General features: G+C 45.7%; 1 protein-coding gene across 5 annotated transcripts in view; it reads right to left on the bottom strand.

Moving 5' to 3' along the window:
* The window catches only part of FAM168A (family with sequence similarity 168 member A), a 132,502-nt gene that overhangs the window by 63,535 nt on the left and 42,373 nt on the right, over positions 1 to 26,594 (bottom strand). For all 5 annotated transcript variants that reach the window (XM_039554932.1, XM_010413308.4, XM_019279640.3 and 2 more), the window contains one exon: positions 1,303 to 1,390. In XM_039554932.1, coding sequence (XP_039410866.1) covers positions 1,303 to 1,372 — 70 coding nt within the window. In that variant the 5' untranslated portion in view covers positions 1,373 to 1,390. The remainder of the gene's footprint in view (positions 1 to 1,302; positions 1,391 to 26,594) is intronic.

Raw genomic sequence — 26,594 nt, 5'->3', positions numbered from 1 at the left:
ATTTGCAGAGCAGGAAAATAACTGTGCACTTATGAGCTCATTCTATCACCCAAGCGCTGCTGGAGTCCACAGTCCTCTCACAATGGGGAGATTTTTGAAGAGACTGTTTCACAGAGATTGTTTTTTTTTCAAGCCTCTTGTGCTTTCACTGTGAGACCAAAGTTCCCCCAAGCCACAGTATCTCCAACAAAGCAGCTGCATAAATTGGAATGGGAAAGAGAAAGGATGAATAAAAATGGGGCAAAACGCCTTTGAGGAACTCTCTGCTCTGCAGAGTCTCAGACAAGGCTCCTCACAGCCCCACTGATCCACCAGCTGGAAGATCTGCCAAACTCAACCAGAATATTCCATGCACAAAGGAGCTGAGAGTATTTGATGCTCATTCCCATTTGCTGGTGACCACCCTCCTCCACAAAAGCGCATTCCCAAGTAATTCCACACATTAGGTGAAAGTCAACACATCCAACCGGTAACGCAAATAGAAAGCAGGAAGCCCTAACACAACATGATACCCAATAGCTGATTACATTCCCCAAAATGGCATAAAAAGAAGTTTTCCAGGGCTGATTTTGTAAGGGGGTTGCAAGATCAAAACAACTCGAGGTGAATGTAATCCACAGGGAAAACCGGATACACCTGAACTGGGATTTTCTTTTTCCAGAGCACCATTTCTCTCCCAGCTGAATTCTTTCCATATCGGTACGCTTTAGTTCCCCACTAGTTACATAATTATGGCAAACATCTTTCAAGACCTTTTTGGAGTGTTAAGGAGTACATTTTTAGACAAGTCAGTTCTAAAGAAGGTTTCAAACGGACATCAGACTTGCTCTTCAACTTAAGATTAACTCAACCAAAGCACAACTTGAAATAAAAAAAAAATCACTCAGTAATGTAGCTTAAGTCACCACCTATCACAATAACTGGATGCTCTCCAGCCAAGGGGCTCTTGGCTGTGGGATGTTCATTTCCACAGCTGGATTATTCCAGCACGTGCCTCCAAGTCACTCAGTGCAGCTCCAGAGGGGAGCCTTCCCACTGACTGTCCCAGCACCTTCTTGCACATTTTGTTAATCTAAAGAAAACCCCTTTGGATCCTTTTCCTTAGGATTTCCAGGGCATCCTCTCTGCGTGAATTCAGGCCCAACTCTTCTCACCACCCTTGCTATGCTGGCTTTGCCGAAGGGTTTTTGCCACGAGTCACATTCCCATCCGGTTCTCTGATGTGAAATCTTTCTCCCTCATTAAGGGATTAACCACCACCACACACAGACATCCAGGAAAAGCCACCAACCCCTGTCCTACCTGTATAGGCCATGTTCTTCGGGTTTCCGTAGGGAGCCCCAGGTTGGACGGGGCTGTAAACAGGATTCATGGTGGAAGATCGGGAACTCTGAGGACAAAAGAAAAGCAGAGTTGAGACGGTTGCCTTACGTTGGCTCCCGAGCTGCCACCTGTGCAGAGTCCTGATAGCATCACCCTGTTAGAATTCCAGACACAGAGAGCTGTGAAGGAAGGGATTTACAACCAGACGTTACAACCAGATAGCATATTTAATAATTCAAGTTTTGGATCTCTCCGTTAATTCCCACAACTTCTCCGGTGCTGCATATTCTGCCTACAAATGTACCCGGAGCAGATTCATCTTCCACATCCCTGCTCCAGGGCAGCTCAGGATTCATGACCTCCCTTCCAGCTTGCAATGAACAAAGAGGAGGAGGCACAAAGTCAGGCAAGGAATTCTCCCCCTTGGAAGAGCAACAGTTCTTGGGTGATAAAACCAAGCCCGCTGAAGACCTGACCTTTCCAAAAGCAGCAGATAAAAGGCCATTTGCCGCTGGCGAGATGGAGAAGGGCAAGTATTGGTGCGCTTTCAGCGTGAGCTGACTGTGAAAACCTGGAGGCCAAGGCTTGGATCCTGTGTGGGGCTGGGCCACCCCCACAACCCACCCGTGTCCCACAGGGAATCTCGGTCACAGAGCTTACGTGAGCAAGGAGATTTCGACAGCCCTTGTGCTCCTCTCTCCAATAAAGATGATGAAGCTGGGTCAGCCTCTTGCGGGTTTTATTAAGAGGAAAGCAAGTAACTTGGGAATTTGTGTCTCCTAACTGTCAGTTAAGCAACTGGCTCACTTAATTATCTTAATGAAGCACATTCTCAATTTTGATTAATGGGAAAATCAGTCATTAAGCTTTATTAGGCAACGCATTTGTCTCCACAGTTATCCAGTGGTAATTTCACACCAGAACCAAGCCCATCTTGCTTCAAAATCTGGGGTTTTTGTTAAAATGTGTTATTTTACAGTTCATAAATAACAGCATTCTCTCCAAACAAGTCCCTCATGATGGACACACAATTTGTTAGATCATTAACTCCTTTCGTTTTACCTTTGGAGAGTAAACAAGTCAAACATTAAATGTTAGCACCGATTGACTTGACAACAATTAGTGCTTAATTAATTAGCTGTCCCTCCACCCCCAAGTTAGCACAGAAGGAGCCGTTCTCAAAGCAAAGGAAATCATGGTTATAAAGCAAGTGGGAGGAGAAGGCTACAGGGAGACACGGAATTCCATCAGTGGCTTCACTAACACACAGCAGAGCATTAAGAAGATCTTTAGGAAAATCAGTGTAAGACCAGGCTGTCCAGAGCAGCTGTGGCTGCCCCATCCCTGGAACTGCCCAAGGCCAGGTTTGATGGGGCTTGGAAAATCCTGATCTAGTAGAAGGTGTCCCTACCCATGGCAGGGGTGGGACTGGATGAGATTTAAGGTCCCTTCCAACCCAAATAATTCCATGATTTTATGAAATAAAATTTAGGAGGGTCACTCTTCACCTTTCTCTTGTTCCTCCCCAGAAACCACCCAGTGACAGCTGGACCTACTCCCAGCAGGGCTGGAGTCACAGCTGCTTTTCTAAAGTGCCTTTTCAATGCCAGCATCATTTCATTTGTACTCTTGTGTGTGTAAAGAGTACAAAAAACCACATAGTTTTGGAAAAAAAAAAAGACTGTGTATGTGTGGCTTGCATTAGGTGTTGTACCGAATGGTAAAAGCAAAACACTCTTATTGAGAAGGATGAAAGAAAATGCTTTTTATCCCAGATGAAAAGGTTGCAGTCATGGTGGGGACTTGAGAGCTTGTGAGGAAGAGGTTTGTGCTTCCTCCCTGCTTTGTATGCAGGGTGCGATTTCCAGACAGCAGGAAAGAGCCCCTGCAAACGGCACTTGGGAGGGATGATTTTCTCTCCCATTCTGCAAGACAATGCCATCCAAAAATACATTTGAAATTCATTGCAGGCACCATGTTGTGGCATTGAAACAGCTACACTGAAATGGGAATAAAACAGGATTAGCAAAATTAAACCTCCTGCACAGCCAGAACCTGCAGTGTTTGCTTGTGGCCATGAATACCCAACAAAAAGAGTACTAAAAATTAATTATAAACAGACAAACACCAGTGTTGCTCTATTGCAGGAGCTTCCAGTGCTTCCTAATCTCTGAGACAGCGACGCTCAGTTGCTCCGAGAGACTCCAGCAAGGAGTAATTCCAGCAGGAATGCCATGGGAATAAGCTCCTAGCAAACAGTCTCGGGATACTTGGTGGCCGTAACCTGGTTACGTTTTCATCTATTTTATCCTTCCTGTGAAAGTGCAGGACACACTCCAGTCACATGAGGGAACTGCTCCACGTGAAGGGCAAACAGAGCCACAAGAGAGGTCAGGAACGGCGCTGTCACTGCACCGGCACCGGGACAACGCGCCCAGGAAAACACGCCTGTGCCGGGGATTTTCCAGGCAGCAGGGAATGGAAGTGTCTGTGCTGGGAATGCTGAGCTTGAACTTGGTGTGCTGTGAAGTGGTTGCAGTGCTACTCTGGGATGGTTTTCACTCAGAGCAGAGTTGGGATTCATGCTCTGGAATTGCGCTCTCCCGATCCTGCCAAGCAAGGGGACAACAGGAAACGGCGTCCAGCTGCAGCACGGAACGTTTGGGTTGGCTATTGGGGAAATGTCTTCACTGAAAGCGTGGTCAGGCATTGGAACAGGCTGCCCTGGGCAGGGGGGGAGTCCCCATCCCTGGAGGGATTTAAAAGCCACGTGGATGTGGCACTTGGGGACATGGAGCAGTGTGGCCTTGGCAGTGCTGGGGAATGGTTGGATTTCACGACCTTGGAGGGCTTCTCCAACCTGAATGATTCTGTGATTCAATCAGTGCGTCCCCAACCCCTGGGAATCAGGAATCGCCACGTCTCCAAAGTCCTACAGACACAGGACACTGGGAACATCTCATCCTGTTGTTTTCCTCCGTCACTGGTTTATTGTGTGCTTTGGGAAACACCATGCCCAGATCCCCCCATCCCCATAGAGGGGTTTGCAACCCCCATCATTATGGTTGGAAAAGACTTCCAAGATCATAAAATCTAACCTCTGACCAAACATAAAATCTAAAAGAACAAAGCAGGCATGGAAAATCCAGGAAGGTAACAAAGTTATTATCAGTACCTTTTCAGAATAAAGGAATGAAATCTTAACAAACAGAGAAATAAATATATTTTACAGGGCTTTTAAAACAGTGACATGGACAGGTGAGTCTTCCAGGCTCTCCAGAAATTAAATAGTAGCTCTGAACTTGACAAGAAAAGAGTAAACAATGGAAATGGGAGCTGTTCTGAACGACAGACATTTTTCCCTTTTCTTTCAAGTCACTCCTTGTGTCAGGGTGATTTGCCCTTTAAACTCCCTTTGCCTTGTTTTTTGTGGCACTGGGATGCAATTGCTTTTGAGAGACCCATTCCTTACACTCTGGAAAGAGGGTGGTATTTCCTCTGTGCCAAAAGGCATTTATTTCACATCAGGTAGCACAGAAACAACATGAGAGAGGGTGAACAAAGAAAAGAGATACGTTTCTTCCTTGATCTGCACATCACCTCTTTAAATGAATTTTATACAAATTGCATGCTAATAATATTCAGCCAAAGTCTCCTTGAACATGAAAAGGACTCCTGACCTTACACTCCATGCAAATTCCACTAATTTTCTGACAATTTTTCACTTAAGTCATTTGAAGTTTGACCCTCACTTGGGATCCGCCAAACAATAATTAAATTACCTTCCAATTCATCTGCTAAAGGTTAATGTAGGCAAGTTACAGGGATATATCCCACCTTTCCCCAAAAAAGTCTGGGACAGCACACACAAGCTTGGAGATTTGTTTCCGTAGCAGGCAGCTTCTTCTTTCATTTATTCTCTTTTCAGCAACACCTTAACTAAGAGTTGATTGAGCATCTCTCACGTGAAACAAAATATTGAACCTGTTACAGAAATGTAACAGGTTTTTATAGAAGGTGAACACATCAGGCTGACACATGGAAACCCAGACTGGTTTGAGTGGGAAGGACCTTAAAAATCATCCAGCTCCAACCCCTGCCATGGGCAGGGACACCGTCCACTATCCCAGGTTGCCTTCTCTTCTCCAGGTGAACACCCCCAGCTCTGCCAGCTGATGTCAACCTCCCCAGTGGAGGGAAAGAACTAAACCCCATGGAAATGCCTTGGAGTGAGGGATTTCTCTACAGCACTTCACCTTCCTCATCTCAAAAACCAGCAAAGGGAAAACAAAGCTGATCCTGAAAACCTACAGTCCTACAGCATCTTCCATCAGATCCACCTCCAAACCAGGACAGGAGCACTCAGCTCTTCACTGAGGAGACACAGGAGAGTGTCCTGGGAGACAAAACCCTAAGGAGCCACATTTGCATGACCTACTGCCTCCTCTGAGATAAAGAATTGAATAAACCCGCACACTTCCAACTGAGAAAAGCCTGACATCTCTAACAGCAACAAGCCCTTTTGTCTTCGTTGTATGAAAAACGAAATGGATGATTTATAAGCACAAAGCAGCCCTTGACTTTGGAATTTGCTGACCTCACACTGCCCAAAACATAAATGCTGAGGCAAGAAAAATCTCAACCTTTCGTTTGCTGAAGTTTACAATCTGCTTAAAAGCCAGAGGATCAAAAAATGATAATTCAGTTATTAATTCAATTTAATAGGCTAGACTCCATACTGCAATATAGTAAAGGAAATCTCTGTCCTCCCTGGAAAGGACTAGGAAGATGGGGTCACTTGTTGCACAGGTGAACCTGAACGTGGGTGACAAAATATCTGGACATTGTGTTTGCCTATTTGAATTAGGCAAAGCTTACCCAAACACCCCTTCGAGCCTAAATAAATGAGAAGTGATTGAATCATAGACTCACAGACTGGTTTGGGTTGGGAGGGACCGTAAAGCTCATGCACTTCCAACCCCCTGCCATGGGCAGAGACACCTTCCACCAGACCACGTTCTTCCAAGCTCTGCTCAATCTGGCCTTGAACCAGTTCCCTCAACAGAAATTTCAGAATGAGAAAAACCAAAAGATTCTGGCACAGCTGGGGTTATATTAACTTGTTTCCAGAGACGAAAGTGTCTTAATGCAGATGAATTCTGTGCTGCAAATTCCCAGCTTTTTATCTGCAAGTCTGATGGGTTTCACCAGCAGGTAACCAATAAATACATGTATTTTTTAAAAGATCTAACATATCTGCCCCAGTGTGTCCCAAACCATTCTCAGCAGTTCTCAAACGACTTCCTTGATATATTCCTATTAATTTCTCTAACTTGAGGCCTTGCTGACTTCCCCACTGGAGATGAACCCTGCTGTACTCTTGTACTCGGTGCTCTCCAACTGAGCCACAGCCTCCTCCAGCTGATGATCTCCATTCTTTTATCCTCCCTATCCTACTTCATTATGTTCTGCTGAAAAGGCTTCTTGGAATACGCAGCTTGAAGACACTTCTCTCTGTTCCTCTCTTTCTACAAGCACTGCTTTGGGAGATTTGGGTTGGCCATCAGGAAAAGCCTGGATTATAAACATCTATCCCACAACATCACCCAATCCCTACAAAAAACCAAACAAAATATTCTTAGTTTTCTTTCTTATCTGAGCCTTCTTGAGCTGCTTTAGACCTTTCTCCCAGTCAACCATTGCTCCTCCTAAGAGAAGCTGCACTGTAGGAGTCAGACAGAAAAACCAGATACAAAAGTAATATCCATAAAAAGACAATTTATGACACTAATAAATATATTCTTCCCCTCTTCCAAGCTCTTTAAAAATATGAAATAATTGATCACCTCTTTGGCTTTGTTTTACAGATGCAGAGAAGATGCAGAAGAGGAATGGGCTCAAGGGTGAGCTCCCAGGAAGCACTGGAATAGGTGGAATAACCATCCCTGGAAGTGCTCAGGGAACACGGGTCAGTGGTGGCCTTGGCAGTGCTGGGTTCACAGCTGGACTCAGTGGTCTCAGAGGACTTTTCCAACCTAAACGATTCCATGACTCTAAGGTAAACCAGACCATACTGGCAGGACCAAGATTCAGGTGTAATACATATTTTCCATCACATTATCCTCAAACAAGCTTTAATTTATGTTTTGCTCCAAAATTTCCAACCACTACCACTAAATACTCTCCCTCCATTTTTATAATTACTCCCCCCAAAATGGGAGAATCCCTTTGCAGCCAAATATTGAAAACATCACTCCTTCCCACAGATTGCAGCAGGATAAAGATCTAAATTTGTCTGGGAGTCGATCACACCATACAAAGTCGGCACATCAGCAATACAAGATTCCTGGAATTAAAATCAGATGAGGGCAGAGATGTCCTTTTAATGCCAGATGGGTCTGGCTTCCCTGGGCTTTATTTGGTCAAATCCACTGTGCTGCAGGTTTTGGCTGTAATTTGTCACTTCCAGCCATGGCTGTTCCTCATTGTTCTCTAACAATCTTCTCCCAGGTTCTGTTTTCTGGTCACTTCTGGGATTTCTTCTCCGGTCAAGACTGGAAACCCAAGGCAGGGTTGAGGAGCAGCTCCAGCCCCACTTTCCCATCAGGCAGCACAGCAAATCTCTCCCTGTCCTCTTCTCTTCCTTTGCTCACGTTGACGGATGGACGCAGATGGGGTTTAGAGACTGGGAAACAGGAAGATGAACAGTGCAAACGGAGGGGATCAATCCTCCCTAATAGTCCCTTCTTCCTTAAATATTTTGGAATCTTTGTTCCGAAACAAAGCAGTACCAGGGAAGATGAAGGAGGGCCCAGGCTAAATCTGTCAGCAGAAAGGGAGCTTTGGCAAGAAGTTTGTTTATCATCGTCTTTTTGTAATTTCGTGTTGGCAAGAGGCACTGTGTTAACGAGCCCAGGAGCCTGAAAGTCTTTCCCATCCATAGGACAGGCAGACGCTGGCATTCCCTCACTCCATTTGGAAACCAAGCTGCATGGAAGGAGAAAAACAGACTCCAGATTTATGCTGGGCTTGATGTGCCCCGTGCTATTAAGGACCACCAAAATCCAGAAAATATATGGGGCAACTCGGTACCACTTGAAAAATAAGCAAAAGAAGTTGCTGACTTTTTGGGGGAAAGCTGCCAAGTGATGAATAAACAGAACTCAAATTAAGAAATTAAGAAATTCACAACAATCACAGGCAGAGCTCAGGCAGGGGTTTAACTTCCTAAGGAAATATGGGATAGCACAGGCTTAAAAAAGAAATAGGGATGTGCACCCAAAGGCACTGGTGTTGCAACTATTAATGCAAGCCTTCAAAATAAAGATTGCTCAAACTGAAAATATGAAATTAAATAGTTGGTTTAGATGTTAAAGACTCACTTCATCACTTCCAGCTCTCAAAGACTGAAGTGGAGTGGGAGATCAGGTGTTTTACAGCTCGGTGCCCACAACAGCTTGGCACCATTTTCCTGAAGGTTAAGCAGTGCTGGTGGGGATCACTGCCTGGTCACCACATCCCAAATCCAAGGGTCTCCATGACCAACCTGTGCAGTGCTCCTGGGCAAAAGAGCCATCTTTCAGCATCCTTCTCCCTGCCAGGAATGCTTACATCCTTCCAGGCCAGGCTGGAGGGGGCTCGGAGCAACCTGCGCCACTGGAAGGTGTCCTGCTCATGGCAGGGGTGGCACTGGATGAGCTTTAAGATCCCTTCCAACCCAAACCAGTCTGGGATTCCATGATTCTGCACCTATGCCCTACTGCTCTAGTATTTCTCCAACTCACATCCTATTGGAATTCTGTCCTACTTGGCATTTTGTTCATAGACTCTGGGCCTAATCCTGCAGAAATAAGCAGTAAAACAACACATAACCAGCACAACAGAAAGAAAGCTTGCACAGATGACCATGACAGAAATCTTTAAACAAAGGCTATGGATATCTCTAAAGCTGTCCAAGGCCTCAAACACAAGTCGAACATTCCGTACAGGAATTACCAGAGGTTAGTGGCAGGCACTTTGTTAGAGACAGGAGCCAATAATCAGGGCATGTATGGCATGATTCTCTAACACATGCAATATGCACTCAATTAGCATATTCATTTCATAACCACTGTTAAAGCCAAGAATTTTCCAGCCTGCCATTACAGAGGATTTTGCAGTGCTTTTATTCACCTACACACTCGTTCAGCTTTCCAGTGAATACACCCAGCCCAGGAGGCCAAAACCAGGACTGCTTTTGCAGCAATACAAAGGAAAGGGCTGAAAGGCCACAGCAAGTCAACAATTAACACTTTTCACAGATTTCTGGACATTCCTTCCCAAACTAAAGAATGGGAAGAGAAGTTTGAAGGAGCTTACAGCTTGCAGTTTATATCAGGAAAAAAAGAACTGCTAAATCCCTAACCTATGATGGCTGGAAAACCCGGCTTTGCTTCCCTGTTTTCCATCAGGGGGATAAGACTGGTTTGGGGAATGAATGGCACAGCAGAAATTGGAGAGCAGCCATTCCTTCCTTCCTTACAATAACAGTGAATGCTGACAGCATAAAAACAGTTTTAAAAGTCCTGGGAGTCTCTCGGAAATGTTTAAAAAGAAAAGCTTAGTCTGAAGCAGCCAAGCAAGTATTTGCATTCCCATGTGAACATTTGTACTCATCTCAATTCGATTCCTCCTGGCTGCAAGGTCAAGGAGCCAAGGAGCCACTTGAACAACCAGGGCTTCAGCATCCGTGTGTAGGTTAAACAATCACAAAATCATGGAATGGTTTGGGCTGGGAGGAACCTTGAAACCATCCAGTTCCACCCCCTGCCACAGGCAGGGACACCTTCCACTGTCCCAGGCTGCTCCAAGCCCCAATGTCCAGCGTGGCCTTGGACACTGCCAGGGATCCAGGGGCAGCCACAGCTGCTCTGGGCACCCTGTGCCAGGGCCTCCCACCCTCACAGGGAACAATTCCTTCCCAATACCCCATTCATCCCTGCCCTCTGGCAGTGGGAAGCCATTCCCTGTGTCCTGTCCCTCCATCCCTTGTCCCAAGTCCCTCTCCAGCTCTCTTGGTTCAGTGCCAGGGGAACATTTGGACTCAATGTTCTTGGAGGCTGTTTCCAACTTTAACAATTCCATGATTGTACCTATGACTGATAATTTAATTATTCTTAGAATTCAGTGTTGATTTTACAACACACTCAGGTGTAGCCAGAATAAACCCACCTGCTTTAAGCACACAGAGCTGTCTGTAGCCTCACCGCTTCATATTATAAACTCCACAGAGAAAAAGCCTCTTTATATTGCACAAAAGATCCCAGCACACATTACACAGCAATTCCATGATTTACAGTGCACACCCTTATTTGTGCCTTTTTGAAAAAGAAGAAAAAAAAACAGGCCTTTGATTTGCAACCAATTTGTGACACATTTCTTTTCATGCTGATAAGCCTCATCTCTGTACATAATAAGGCTTTTTTCTGCCATCATTTCTCCCTAACAATTCAATTTTCATCTTAAATGAACCCTATCAATCATACAACAGGTGCATATCACCGACTCAAGAGACAGATTTCCTTTCTCCAGATTTCTCTGTCCTCTGACAATGCCCAAATTGATAATAACTGTGATAAAACCTCCAGTCTGGTAGGGGACTAATTTTGGTAAGATTTGCTCTACTTTTTAATGAATTCACAAGTTTTTTTTCCATGCTTGGAAAATAAACTCAGTATTCCCAGAAGATGTTTTGTGAAATACTGGTGGCATGTTTTTTATTTCCTTAATAAACAACAGAAACTGAGTTCCTGGTTTCTGTTCAATGATTAATTCAGCTTTAAGAGATGATTCCAACAGCAAGGAAGAACTAACAGGGGATCTAGAAGGAATGAAGTATATAATAAGCAGCCCAGTAGGCAGCACACGCTGTGGGTAAGACAGAAACCAGGCTGGATGTGCATCCTCTGGAAGTGCAGTCCTAAGATGCTGGACAATGTGATCGGCACAAGGGACACAGGGAAAGCACAGAGCAGGGCCTGGGCAACCTTCACAGGAATTGCCAGGCAACAGGAGCGAAAAAAATGTCGTTGAGGGACAGAAAAGGAGGGCAAATTGTGAGAGTAGCCACGACCTCTACGATCTGGAGAGCCTGGGAATACACACTTCAGAAAGAACAAATGTTACACAGCAAGACACTTCCCCAAGGTCCCCCCTTTCTCTACATTTTTTCCCAAACTGACTTCTTTCAAAAACTATAAAATAATCTGGTTATTCCTTTTCAATTAATAATATGCATTTAATCACATTTGCAATATATATTTTATATTTTCATTTCTTTACCTACACAAATTTAAACAGAATGGTGCCTGTATTGAGAATCAGAGCACAGTGAATGACAGTCCATTAAGTATTTCTATAGAAATTTCCCAGGGCACAGGTGCCCCTGCATTACTGGGGCTGTGCTATCCCACCAGCATCCCTCAATGTGCAAAACACCCCTAGTGCAATTCCAAAGGAAGATGGAAGATACACAAAACAAGGAGAGGAAGATGCACTTCACACCTCTCCATTTTCTCTGGAAATTAAAACCCAGCTGTGCCCAGATTTCGGTATCAGCACAACAGTGTCAGATTTGTCCTCCCAGTGTGGCTGAGGGCTATGGAAATGTAATTACAAAGCATTTTAGGGTGGCACTTCTAATTTCCCCCTCAGGCAGCCTGTTTGCCACAGGCACCAGTTCATGTGTGTGTTCTGTGGGTGGTTAAGCCTTTGGCAGAGGAAGCCCAGGTTTCCCCCTGCTCCCACTCTCAGTTTTTAAATGAACACAAGCCTGCAGGTATTTCCACCTCGGTGTGGATGAGCTGAGGTGAAGCTGCCATTGATGCTCTCACATCCCTCCTTTGTTCAGCCCAGCCAACACTGAAAGCAGCTCTAAAAACATGAAACATGTGCCTGCACCTCTCTGGTCTTTCATCTGATGTAAAATACCTGTCACTGGCTGAAAAGAGAAAGGGAGGTCTGATACTGAAGGACAGGAATGACATTTTGGAAGGATTTTATTCTGCATTTTCACAGGAGAACACAACATCTTGGCAGAAGCAAAATATTATTACTAGGGAAAGGTTCTTCACCCAGATGGAGAACTGAACAGGCTCCCCAGGGAATGGGCACGTCCTCAAGGCTGCCAGAGCTCCAGGAGCATTTGGACAGTGCTCTGATGCACAGGGTGGGATTGTTGGGGTGTCTGTGTCCTTGTGGGTTCTTTCCAGCTCAGAATATTCCATGATTCTATGATTTGTCACAGCAGCCTTGTAGAAGGAACGGAGCAGAATTCCCATCCCCACCACAGCACCAGCTCCATAGTTACACTCCTCAGCTCTTGCTGACCCAAGACTTGTAATCTCCTTCTGCTGGAGTATGTTTGATACAAATGCTAATCCTCCTGATTTGCAATTCACTGTTGCCATCTGATCCTGAAAATCTTCTGCAGACATCAGAGCAGGAAAACAGAGAACTGAACATGAGACAGAACTGCTCAGGCTGTGCTGCCAATTACCAGCAATTAAGAGGGCACTCAAAAAAATCCTCATCAGCCACTGAAACACCCTGGAATTCGGAGCTGGCATCACTGACAAGCTTCCCGCGTCTCTCCAGCCTTGTGCATCCTGCTGTGTGCAGCCTGTCTCAGCCCGTGGCTCTTGGACAATGCGTGCCGTGAGTTACTGACTCCAGCCAGGCCACGGCCCTCAGCACGGCCCCAGCAGAGGACAGTCCGTGCTGGGCAGGAAACTCCCGAGGAGCTTTGCTCCACAGGGGCTATGTGGAAAAGCAGGATCTCCCTAGAGCTCCAGAGCACCCAGAAGAACAGTGCAGTTCCAGATCTGTCACGTGTACATTGAAATGCCAGCTGAGGGCTTTGTGACAGTCTAACAGCCAACCGGATAGGGTGCGTTAGGGAATCCCAGACTTTGGACTGGAAGGGATTTAAAGCTCATCCAGTGCCACCCCCTGCCATGGGCAGGGACACCTTCCATTAGCCCAGGGTGCTCCAAACCATGTCCAACCTGGCCTGGAACACTTCCAGGGATGGGACAGCCACAGCTTCTCTGAGCAATCTGTGCCAGGGCCTCCCCACCCTCACAGACAGAAATTCCTTCTCAATTTCTAATCTAAATTCACCCGCCTTCAGTTTAAAACTGTCCCCCTTTGTCCTATCCCCTGTGCTGAATTCTTCTTCTGCTGCCAATTTATAAAATACTGTGACAATCTTGAAAATCCTGGGATCAATAAGAAAGCCATGTAAACTGAAGAAAGCTCCTTGAGGAATGCAGGGGGACCAGATTAGAAACTTAGAGGGGGAAATTACAGAGGCGGAGGGAACGCAGAAGCGGCAAGTGCATCTCTGAATCCAAAACCAGGAACAGAGGCTGAGTCATGGCAGCTATATTTGGTATAAATCCAGAGGAATCATTCCTAAAATAGGTTAACGAAATACTAAGAAGCAGCAAAAGGAAATTCCATCTTGAATACAGAGTGAAAAACTCCATCTCAGAGAGTTTAACGTGGTAGGGAAAGCCCTGGGGTCACCAGCGTCCAAAGGGAATGAAATACTGGTGTAGCTGAAGAGGATCTTTGTTAAACATAATCCTGGAATTACAAAAGAGCCACATAAAAATACAACTCCATTTCCCATCTTGTAATCCAGTATTTAACACTTGCTTTCATCAGGAAAGAAAAAGCATCCTGTTCTGTTGGGCTTTTAAAGGCTGTGCAGTGTTTGCTCAAAAAACAAAGTAGGGCTTTAGATGACCAGCAGGAACTCCGGGGTTTACTTTCCCAGGGGTGATGAGAACAGGGAGTATGTGCAGCCCTGGAAAGGTTTGGGAACTCTCAACATTCCCAAAAAAAGAAGCTCACAGCTGCTCCAGCAGCTTCTGCCCACAACCTCAGATCATTTCCTGCTAAGCCCCTTCGCTGGATGCTCTCCACACACCCTGCTTGGTATCCTACACAACCTGGGCAAATCACTCAATTAAGTGGCTGTTAACCATGGCTGCACATCACTTCTTTCTCAGCATCAGCCTTGGGGCAATTACACATCTTACCCTGCTCTAGTTGGTGTAACCTGATGGCTGTGCCCACATCCCACTTCCCAGGAGAGGGCTGGAAGTTGTGCTGCAGCTGGGGTGGGTTTGGCTCCCTCCTGACCAGGATTTTGGGGTGATTGGGTTAATGAGGTGATCTGCTGGTCCATATCCCACATATCCTACATATTCCTGACATAAGCTGGAGACTTCATATGGGTCTGTGTAATCTCCTGACAGAGCCATCACCAGTCAACACAAAGACATCAACTACCAGAGGTTTCAGGTTAATCCAAAGCTGCTCCATAGAATTAAACTTGTCCAGATTCCTGAACTATCTCCTGAAACCTTTGCTGGGGAAACCTATGCAATAAATCAGGAATATGGATCTCTGTGAAGCACAAGCACTGGTTTAACTGGAAGCTGCACACCCGAAGGTGACATTATACATGAAGTCCCAGGTCTAGTTGAGAGGAAGATGGGAGAGATGCACTGAGCAGGCCCTTCGGGCATCTAAAAACTTATTCCTCTCTTCAGCAGGGAGGCTGAGGAAAGCCTTCCAGCCAGGGAATCCAGGGAATGCCACTGCCGGCGCCTTGGCAGCTCCCCCACTCTCACCGTCAGCAACTGTCAGGGCTTGCTCTGCTCTCTCGGCTGCTAACAGCCTGGAGATGAATCATTATGGATCCCTAGACTTGCAGAACAAGGGATCATTTTTCCAGCTCCAGTCTTCTGTAACTTTTGGCTGGCTGGATCAGCAGTACCATGCCAAGAGCAAGTATTTCACCCAGAGATGCTACAAAGACATTTCCAGGCCTGGACTCAGTAAGAGGACAAGGAGAGCTATAGAATCCCAGACTGGTTTGGAGTGGGAGGGATGGGAGGGATGAGAAGGATCAGCCAGTGCCACCCCCTGCCATGGGCAGGGACAACTTCCACTAGCCCAGGTTGCTCCAAGCCCTGTCCAACCTGGCCTTGGACACTGCCAGGGATCCAGGGGCAGCCACAGCTGCTCTGGGCACCCTGTGCCAGGGCCTGCCCAGCCTCACAGGGAAGAATTTCTTCCCAGTATCTGGTCAGAATCCACCCTCTTTTAGTATAAGTGTGATTTACTTTGCTTTTCACACCTCTCTCAATGATCACTGAAAATTCACAGGTTAGCAAGTAAAAAGTTCTTGTTCACAGCATTGGAACCACATTAAAAATATCCGTAAACTTAAAGCAAAACTCAAAAGAAATTACAGAGATCTGCTTTGTAAAATACAGAAATTTGGCTATTCCTAAATGATAGGAAGAGGCTACAGAGACGCTCCCAGGGCTGGAGCCCCTCTGCTCTGGAGCCAGGCTGGGAGAGCTGGGGGTGCTCACCTGGAGAAGACAAGGCTCCACGGAAACCTCAGAGCCCCTTGCAGGGCCTAAAGGGGCTCCAGGAGAGCTGGAGAGGGACTGGGGACAAGGCATGGAGGGACAGGACAAGGGGAATGGCTTCTCACTGCCATTAGGACTTCTTGCAAAGTGTCGTTTTGAGACAAGCCAGGTCATGTCACCACTAAATGACTCCAGAATAACTGCCTTCAGGAGAACTGGAATAAAGGGATGAAACTTTTCAGGCAGCAGAGTCTAGGATGGTGAATCAGATTGCACCAATTCAGCTTCCATTGGATTTTGTAATTAACAGCAGAGTTGACCATTCCTCATTATCAGGGCCACAGAATCATCCACAGATTTGGGTGGGAAGGGATCTTTTCAAGGTATTTAGTGATTGCAGAAAAGATGCACATTGGGTAAAGTATTCATATGCTGAGTGTGTCTATTTCCTTTTCACTTTTTATTCAAAATCCCAAAGCTTTTCCACATACGGAGAACTAATCCTCTGCTAAAATGCCTTTGGGACCACAGGGATGCCACTGGCCTGTTGCACTGCTCCTGGGCTAATCCAGACAAATTTTTAGCAACTCTGAGGGCAGGAACTCCAGTGTACAATCAATCCAATGGTGCTACAATTAATTCTTATTCTCTTCAAAGTGTTCTTGGTTCAGAGCAGTAAAACAAGACCAAAACATACTAAATCAGCCAACTGCACCACTTAGAACTCGTTCCCTGGCCCAGAAATCAGCTACAATCTGAGAAAGGGCTCGTGGCTGTCATGGCTTTGTTGGAATTCACTCTGCCTGATCCCTCGGATTTCTGTTATATCCAAGGCACCCTGGACAGGGCAAAGTTTCTTTGTGCTTCACTGAGATGCCACTTTGGGACAGCTGTAAGAGCCCCGCTATTCCAGAAGTGTTCCAGTGGTTTGAGCAGCATAAACAGTTGATGTTTCCTGGGATGAGACCAGCTGGGATGACCAGTAAACACCGTCCTGTTTAACTGCTGCCAACACGTGTTTCAAAGTCCCCTTCTAAATCAACCAGCACAACCTGAACTTCCAGAAACACAAAACACATGGGGGAATTTTCCACTGGATTTTATGTTCAGCAGTTGCCCACGTCACACAAACCACCAGAAAAACAGACAACAGGGCCCAAATCCATCCTTCATTCACTCAGCCATAGAAGGGCACCGTGAACTCACTGCTGATTTCAAAGCCAAAGCTGCTCTTTACAATTCAGATGAGAATCTGGCAAACACCCTTTTTTCCAAAGCATGAATCCTGCTTTTCCACTGCAGTCTCATCACAGACAGGGCCAGCTGGGGGAGAGGTAATTGATATTTTTTTCTGAAAGACAGGACCTGCATTCTATGCAAATTAATGTTTAAAGTACAGTTTTAGGCTAGAGTCTGCAGTTTAGCGATGCCACCTCAGAGAATGTTCCTTCCCAACCTGTCACTGCCAAGTGAGTTCTAGCAGCTCATTTAATGCAGAACTAGAAGAAAATTGGATTCTTTAACCTGAATTTAATATTCATAATTAGCTTTTAACTTCAAAACGAGTTAAAGATGAAAACCAATTTTAAAATGTAATTCCAAGAACATATTTACTTATGGCTTTTGAGCTATTCCAAGGCCAGAGATTGCTGGGTCCTTATACTAGGAGCATGTCCTACAGGGTATTTACCAAGAAATTCCAGGGGATTTCTAGTTATTAGAGAAAGACAATCTGACCTGACAACTCCCTTTTCAAAGGTTTCCTGAGGCACAGGTGAAAGAGCTGGGAGTTATTCTGGGAGAAGGATTTAGCACCGGTAGGGTTACAAAAGACATCCCAGCATCCTGAGGTTCAGCATCCAACTGGCACCAAGAGGCTTTGCCAGCCCCAAATAAAGTTGTTAATACAGCAGCCCTCACCCCCATCAGTGGCACTTTCCTTAGGTATCCTCACCACAGTAACTCCAAAAATGAGGAATTTTAAGGCTAAGTCAGAACACTCAGTTCAGTTGCTTAAGGAACTTCAGATTCTCTTTTTCTTTCCCCAGCTTCCTGCAGGTTTCTCTCACGATTTCCTTCCCAGCCAAGAGCAGCAAATGGAAATCTGCTCCACATCCGTGTGAGATAATGGTCTAATACAAGTGGAAAGTATTTCCTTACACCAGGAGAAAACAGCCATCAACAAGACAAATAGGTGGAATTGCTCATTCCTAAGTGTTTCCGGATGAGCAGGAAAAGGAAAAAAAAGAAGCTCTGGCTCTCCCTGAAATGAATCTGAAAGATATCATTTCTCCTACATCCCAGCATCAAATAAACTGCCAGCAAAAGCCACACATGGTGTTCCCATCTTGGGAATACTGTACATCCCCTGCTTTATTTCGGGATTTCTGATGTATTTTTGCAATAGCAAGAGCTGTGTTTACCATGAGGACTCTGAGGGCTGAGCATGCCGTCAGTCATCCGGAAATTCTGCAAACAGCACTTCAGCTCTTCCCTGCCAAGAATAAAATCCTATTTGGGACAGGGGAAAAGCCAATGTTCTCTAAAATGAGTAGGGTGACATGGAAATCTGCATCTGTTCACTGGAGGATTTAAAATATGGATCATTTCATGTAAGAAAAGTCCAAAGGTGGGAAAATTAAAGGCAACAGACTCTGCCTGTGGTCTGCTTGAGGAATGTGAGAGAACCTCCAGTGGGAGAACAGGAGAGCAGGGAGGAGGATGCTCACTGGAAAACAAAATAATGGGAAACAAATGAGTCAAAATCCAAACCAAGGAGAGCTTAAACAAAACTACAGAATACCTTAAACAAGCTAGAAAGTACAAATAGCAAATATGGATGTGTTCCATGTTTATTCCCATACAAGTGTGGAAAGATTGGGACTTTCCAGAGAATTCAATGAGGAGAGAGAAACCAAATCTATATGGAAGTCAATAAAACCAAATACTGTTTGCTTAAAAAGTCAGGAATGTCCTGTCCGTGATGTGCTTGAAAATCTTTATCGCATTCAAATCGCTTACCACGTAACAGCAGAAGATTTGCCCTTATCTTTAACAAGTGTCCTAAGGATTATCATGGAATTAGCCAATGTCTCCTTTCCCATGAAGCAAAGTGGCTGGAATGCTGCAGTGCCCGCACTCAGATAAACAGACACAGCATGGGAAGCAAAATAACTCAACCCAAATCCTTCAATTGCGGCTAAAGAGTCCAGAACCGGGGAATAAACCACCTCAAAAAGCTACTTTAAAAAGCCCCAGTGAGACACTGTTAAAAAATTAAAGCTACAGGACAATAGGAAAAGGGAATGTTACGGATTAGGGAGCAGCTAAGCAATAGGAAACAGCCTGGTATTAAACATGGGATTTTCAGGCTCCCAAAAGGGTGACAGCAAGGTGCTCCCAGAGCCTTTACAGGGACCAGCAGCTGAAACTGTGAAAGAGACAGAAGAGACAAAGCAATGTTTGTGGGGATTAAATTATTCATAATAGTCATAATTAAGTTGGGAGATTCAGAGAGACCTGAGAGGAGTGCAGAGAGGGAAATCATCTGCTGAGAGATGCAAGGTAACGTGTGTGTGCTGAATAAAATAATAAATCCTGCTCCTATTGCAGTGGCTGACGTTTTAGAAAGATCCCCTAGAAGCAATTTTTTGGCTATCCAAAAATCACTTGTGATGGGGCTTCTGGAATGCTTGATTGAATGCTGTAATTTTTGTATCCATGCAATGAAAACCAAACGGCCAAATGATTAAAAAAATGCATTAAACACTGCACTTAATTATTTTTTTCAAAATGAACAGCATTTCTGAGTTAAATTCCAGGGCCTAAAGGGGCTCCAGGAGAGCTGGAGAGGGACTTGGGAGGAGGGATGGAGGGACAGGACACAGGGAATGGCTTCCACTGACAGAGGGCAGGCAGAGATGGGATATTGGGAAGGAATTGTTCCCTGTGAGGCTGGAGAGGCCCTGGCACAGGGTGCCCAGAGCAGCTGTGGCTGCTCCTGGATCCCTGGCAGCGTCCAAGGCCAGGTTGGACGGGGCTTGGAGCACCCTGGGCTAGTGGAAGTTGTCCCTGTCCATGGCAGGGGGTAGGACTGGATCATCCTGGGATTCTCTAAAATCCAAAGGTGAGGAGGTTTGGTGTGTTACTTTGATCAGGTGGCACCACTGGAAAAAAAAATCTGAGGGAAGAGCAGCATTTGAAACTGGTTTGGTTCTTAAAAAAATCGCTTGCAGCTCAGCTCTGGAATTTTCCAGATGACAGAACTCCAGGATGGGTCAGGCTGGAAGGGACTGCAATGGCTCGTCTGGTCCCAGCTCCCTGCTCCAGCAGGGCCATCCCAGAGCACAGGGCACAGGATTGTGTCCAGAGGGTTCTGGAATATCCCCAGGGAGGAGACTCCACACCTCTCTGAGTGATTTGCTCCATGTGTGGTCACTGCCCAGGGAAGAAGTTCTGCCTCATGTCCAGGTGGAACTTCCTGGGCATCAGTTCCTGCCCGTTCCTCTTGTGCCATTGCTGGGCGCCATGGAGCAGATGTGAGATACCCTTTCCCAGATGCACCTTTACCTTTTAATTCCCTCTGCTTTAAATTCATCAGCCTGCAAAAACATTTAAGAGTCAGTAAAATCCATCTGTGTCCATTCTGAGGCCAACCCTCATTTGTGAGCCACAGCAGAGCAATACAAAAACCGGATCATAAACCTGGCATTTGGGTTTTCTTTTTTTAAACCACACCTCTTTCGCAGGTGGGACTGGAAAAGGATAAAGAAAATGGCACAAAAGATGACAATGGTGACAAGAACTGAAGGTTCAGCTCTGTGTGTGGCTTTCTGAGGAAAAAGCAGAATCAAAGGAGCAGGAAAGAGGAGGAACTCTATAAAAATACACACAGTGGAAGGCAGAGCCACAGGGAATCCCGCAATGCTCTCTCCTTGTGCTGGCAGCACGCTCTGGAGCAGGGGGATGAGAACAAGGACAACGTACGTGTAAGGATAATTTTCTCCTCTCATTTCACCAACAGATATTCCTATTATAAACTGATTTAGTTAAATTATCAGGAGAAAAGTGATGATCTTACATTGCCCACTCTGCTCACATTATTGCCCATCCCCATGCCTCGGTGAGGTGCTAAAGGCAGCACACCACAACAATTTCTCTAAGCAATATTTGACTGATAACCTCCCATGTCCAAGCAATTCTGATTTTTCTTTTAAAGCAACATTTGCACCAGTCAATTCCTACATGGCATTCAGCTGGGATCCTACAGACACAAAACCTTCATAAAACAAAAAGCGCTTTTTTTCCCCTCAATGAATTATTTTAAGGTCGCGAAAAGAAATTTTTTTCCTCTTAAAGCAAGTTGTCTTTTTGTTTGAAGGAAAAGAATACACACATTTCCTCTTGTGTGGAAGATACTCTCATTGCACTACAGAGATCCTGCTGATGCACTTGCAGTGCCAAATAACCCTCAGGAAAATGAAGTTTTCAAACAGTAAAATCTATGGATTAACAGTTTGGAACACCCACACCCACTCTGTAACCCCCAGGGCTAAAGCCAACAAATTCCTAGGCTTATTAATTAGCTCCCATGCAGGAAAGCAATGCCATGGATGCAATAATGTGCAGTCAGGATGTGTTTTATCAGCGCGGGGGCTCCGACAACAATGCAGCGCCTTGGCAGAGCGCCGCAAATTCCGACTGAAGGCTCTCCAGCCCGGCCCGCTGGAGCTGCACGTGACAAATAAAGCAATGATTCACAACTGAACTGCAGTGAGATGCTCTGGGAGGCCACGAGCACCGTGGGGATGGGAATTTGCCATTCCTGCACTCTGGCAGCTGGAGGAAGGGAGCCTAAGGGTGCGCTGGTGACATTCCGGGGTCATCGTTCCACCCCAAGAAGAGGATAAATGGAGGGGAGGAATAACGGTGAATAAGCTGCCATGGTCTTCCCATACAGCACAGTTACACTCAATTACTGTTCCCAGTCTGCAAACTCTCTGCCTGTAATCCTTTGTAAACCAACAAGAGAATTGGCTCCTCACTCCGAAATCCCACGTTATTTCAATATTTAATACAAAATATTTAGGGGTCCAGCCCGAGTCCACCAGAGGAACCAAAGCTATCAGCTTGTAAATCCCTATCCAAGCCTTTAATGAACTGACAAAGATAATCCTCGAGCAGTACCTGGGAACAACAGCAAAGCTTTACTGTTAACTTCCGATGAATAATCAGCTCTTTTCCAGGCACTTTTGCTGAAGAAACACCTTTCAAACCAGACCTACCCAAAGACAAGGCAACAGCAGCGCCACGAATGTAGAGTGCCGCTTGTTTCCATAGAATGCCAGAGTGGTTCGGGTTGAAAGGGGCCTTAAAGCCCATCTCACTCCCATCCCCTTCCATGAGCAGGGACACCTTCCCCTGGACCAGGCTGAACTCCGAGGAGAGCCTAGAGAAGAAACAAGGAGCTTCACTTTTAGGTGGCTGACATTATAAGTAATTAATTATCCCCCAATTGCCATAGCCCTCGAACCAAGACACCTTTCATGGATGAATGACTTTTTAGGGAGAGAATCCTGGACAGAAATCCTGCTGATAAGGCCTCACATAAATATAGAACAAACTGAAAGTGCAGTTACTGACTTCCAGCCCTGTTCTGCTTTTTGACCTTGCAATCTTGACATTAAGATGTCTTATTTTTAACTTGAAATGACACACTCAACTGTATAGAACACACAAAACACAACCATTCTCCTTGTTCCCAGCTGTGACAGCCACAAAGACTGACAGACAGGCATGAGGAGCACGCTGAAGTGCCAAGGAATCATCAGCCACAGTGTCCAACAGGCAGTGACCTGTGCTGGCACTGCTGGGATACCTCCAGTCCTGGGGGCCTTCCCAAAAAGAAGGACACTGAGGGGCTGGAGCATGTCCAGGGAAGGGAACAGAGCTGGGAAGGGGCTGGAGCCCCAGGAGCAGCTGAGGGAGCTGGGAAAGGGGCTCAGCCTGGAGCAAAGGAGGCTCAGGGGGGACCTTGTGGCTCTGCACAACTCCCTGACAGGAGGGGGCAGCCGGGGGGGTCGGGCTCTGCTCCCAGGGAAAATTTCTTCCCCAAAAGTGTTGTCCAGTCCTGGCACAGCTGCCCAGGGCAGGGGTAGAGTCCCCATCCCCGGAGGGATTTAAAAGCCATGTGGATGTGGCTCTGAGCAGCATCTCACCTATTTGCAGATCCATGCCAGCCACGGGGCTCAGTGTGGGGCTGAGCATGGCCAGCTGCTTCATGGATCTGACAGGAATTCCTCATGGATGTTGACAAACTGGGAAAAGCATTTTACACCTGTGAGAGGATCCATTGACCGTTTTGGTTGAGGCAGAGAACATTATTTTCACACTTTAATACAAAAAATGGACAATAAATGTGTGTAAGGAGCCCAACTCCAAAATGAGAGAGAACTTTGGGCAGAGAGAATTTGTGATTTTGCTCTGCTATAAATTTGTCTTCAGTTTTCCCAAATTTTTTGTACCTAACCTCCTCTCCATTACACAATCAGACCACATCCAATGCTAAACATGATCCTAATGATCTCCCATTAGCTAAACTTCCCAGCAGAACACTTCCAAAGAAAGAAGAGGTCTAAACCTGCCATCAGTAGAAGGAAAATTTCGAAGGACCGGGAAACCAGCTAAATTTCCTTTTCCTACTCCAAATCTGTAGCTTGTAAGGATCCATTCCCCCATGGAAAAGCTGCACAACGTGGACCCAGGGAAAGGGAGTCCTTCAACCATATGGTCCAGGAACCATAAAAGAAGTAAAAAAGCTTAACAACAGCTGCTGTGTAATATCTCCTGACTGGATACAGCATCAAAATGGGAAAAAAAGAGAGATTTTAAATGCTTGGTGTGTACAGCAGTAAGAACTCACGCATCCTGTTTCATTGACTCTGCTCCAAAGGGGCACAGACCACCAACTCCCAAATTGGACACATCCATCCCCAAGTGTATGGGGGATTTCACCCACTGAGCGACGGCAGATTAGGAGGCTTTGAGGACAATTATGTGGGATGAAAAGGAGAGAGAGGGAACCCTCAGCCTTGAATGAGCACATGGAACACCAACGTCTAGACAGTGCTGACACCTTTGTCTTTGGGAAGAGGGATTAGGGAAGCAATCTGGCTGTGCCGTCCCTTGTTTGATATGAAACCAGAAGACACTTTGGGCTAAAGGCCTGACCCTGTTCCAGAAATCACTTTATTATGAAGGAGCTGAAGAAAAGGAGGTCTGTAAGAGCGAGAGTGAGGTTTCTGCCTGGCAGTCACAGCAATTAAACGAGCTGCCTTGACGAGGAGGTAAAAACCATCCGGATAAAACCCACAGGCTCCAAAGAGCAGAAGAAAGTAATTTGAAGAGTAGGTCAAGCCTCCCGAGGGGATTTCCTTTCCAGTTTGAGACTTAATGCTGGAGACATGCTTGGGAAAGCTGACCAGAGAGATCCTGCTGATCCCACGGATGATCCCGTAACGTCTGGATGCTCCAGCACAAGTCAAGTGTTAAAAGGGAATCTTGAAAACCGTGCGAGTTAGGATCAAAACTGGCAGAACTAGAAGGTTCCTTCTCCTTCCTCCCATCCTCCCTTTCTCCCTGCATCCCTCGCTCCCTTCCTTCCTCACTGTGAGATTGCTGGGTTAAAATGTGTCTCATCGAATCCCAGATCACATAAGAAACTTGAAAGATCCACTTCAAAGAGCTACTTTGGCAAACAAAGCATTTAAGTCAATTTAATGCTTCTCACACTGGAAAGAACCACTTCCTTCAATGGGAAAGGAAAACAAATAATGGAGATTCAAAGCCAGGAACATTTGTGGGAGCTGGGAATAACCAAGCCCAGGCTGTGGCTGTGAAGAGACGGGGGGCTCACGCTTTCCTGGCTGTTCCAGTGCTTCCAACACTATGGACTTCTCTCCAAGGATGTGCTTGAGAGTGAAAAACTAAACAGAAGCTCAAAGGCTTTCACTCTTACCCAAAAATCCATCTGCCAAACACAGCAGACGCTGGAAACTCACTGACCCAAGGACCTGGATGTGTTCAGGGAAGGCAGGAGGGAATACAGGTCTTAGGCACCTCCATGCCTCTAAAGATATTTGTCATTTCAGATCTGTGCTGCTGTTAGTAACCAATTTTTGCCAAACATGTGCTTTAAAGGCAGTTCCCATTTCCCTGAATATCCAGAGGGTATTTCCGGTTCAATACTCCGAAGTCCTCTGGTACCACCATCACCCCTCCAGGCATGCCGGAAGAAGGAAGGCAGAAGGAACCTTCTGGTTCTGCCAGGAAATGAAGGCAGAGCTGGAGAATGCAACTGTTGGCTCCTTAAGGACAAGTTGGGATGGAAACCCAATCCAACCTTCTTTTTATGGAGCAGTTAATGTGATAATATCTGAGAGAGAAGGAAACCTTACACAGACAGAGGGAAATCTTAATTCTCAAGCAGACCAGAGGCAATTACCAAAACTATAGCAATGGAATTGTTTTTTTGCAGTCAAGCATAATTATGGAAAGTGTATTGGAAAGAAAGCTTAGGCTATGATTTGCATTTCAACTAATTTTCAAACTTTTGTGTGGAGAATTGATGGCCAGAATTGGGAAGTACAGGAACTACCATACACTGAAATACACTCATCAATGTTATAATGTAGGATTTCCAAGGATACAACACAGACAGTGTTCCAGGGGTTAGGGGTTTCTGGTTTATTTTTCCCATGAGCCTGTAGAAAATGGATAAAGATGCAGAGGAAAAGAAAAAAACCACCAGTGCTACCACCTGGCTCTGCTGGGTGGCACAACAGGATGAGAGGCAAGGGGAAGAAACTGGAATGAAAGAAATTCCACCTGAAGAAGAGGAAGAACTTTACTGTGAGGTGACCATGCACTGGAACAGGCTGCCCAGAGAGGGTGTGGAATCTCCTTCCCTGGGGATAGTCAAAACCCAAAATCCCAAGGATGAAGGACACAATCCTGAGTTACCTGCTCTTGGGGATCCTGCTTGAGCAGGGAGGTTGGACTAGATGACCTTAGGTGTCCCTTCCAGCCCCAGCCATTGTAGGATTCTGGGATTTACATGCAGCTGAAGCATTGCACAATGGGCAAATCCAAGGCTCCTGAGAATATTTTCCTTCCTGAGGTTTACCAAGGGTGCCCAGGGCTCACAACTAACCCTCGGGATATCGTTCCTGCCAATCTGACAATCCCAAGTTATCACATCCACATGTTAAAAAGGAACATTTCTGTACTGAAATATCTGCAAAGTTCTGCCCAAGTGCTTTACAACTTTATTGGTTGTAATTGGCTCTTGCTCCTTCAGCCCAAGAATTTCACACAAAATTCCAATTATACAATCCACCATGAGACAGCCAGAGATACATACCCTCTAACAAGCTTAGGCAAAAATCAAAGGGCTAAATCAAAAACTGGCTCACACCAACTCTATTCTTTGTGCAGTCAACCAAGACTAATTAATGCTTTTAATGGCAGTTTACCCCTTTTGGCGCCATAAATCAGAGCAGGCAGCTTTTCTGAATTAACAAAAGAATCTGTGAAAGGTGTAGCTCATTAAGCACACTCCCAAATTCAAATGCACTTAATCAGAACCAGGTACACTGAGCAGGACTGTACTCCAGGAGCAGGGTAATCTGCAGGCTGTACACAGGGAACATTCATTCATCAACACAAACAAGGCTGGCACACTGGGAAGAGAGGCTGAATTATACATCTGAGAGAAAGGCCCCTGCTTCCAGCACGGCTTTTGTCAGGGCAGGAATGTGGAGCACACTGCGGGAAGGCGCT

The sequence above is a fragment of the Corvus cornix genome, chromosome 1, assembly GCF_000738735.6.
Source record: "Corvus cornix cornix isolate S_Up_H32 chromosome 1, ASM73873v5, whole genome shotgun sequence".
Lineage (NCBI taxonomy): Eukaryota > Metazoa > Chordata > Aves > Passeriformes > Corvidae > Corvus > Corvus cornix.
The sequence above is the reverse complement of the archived record's forward strand: the minus strand, read 5'-3'. Positions and strand labels throughout refer to the sequence as shown.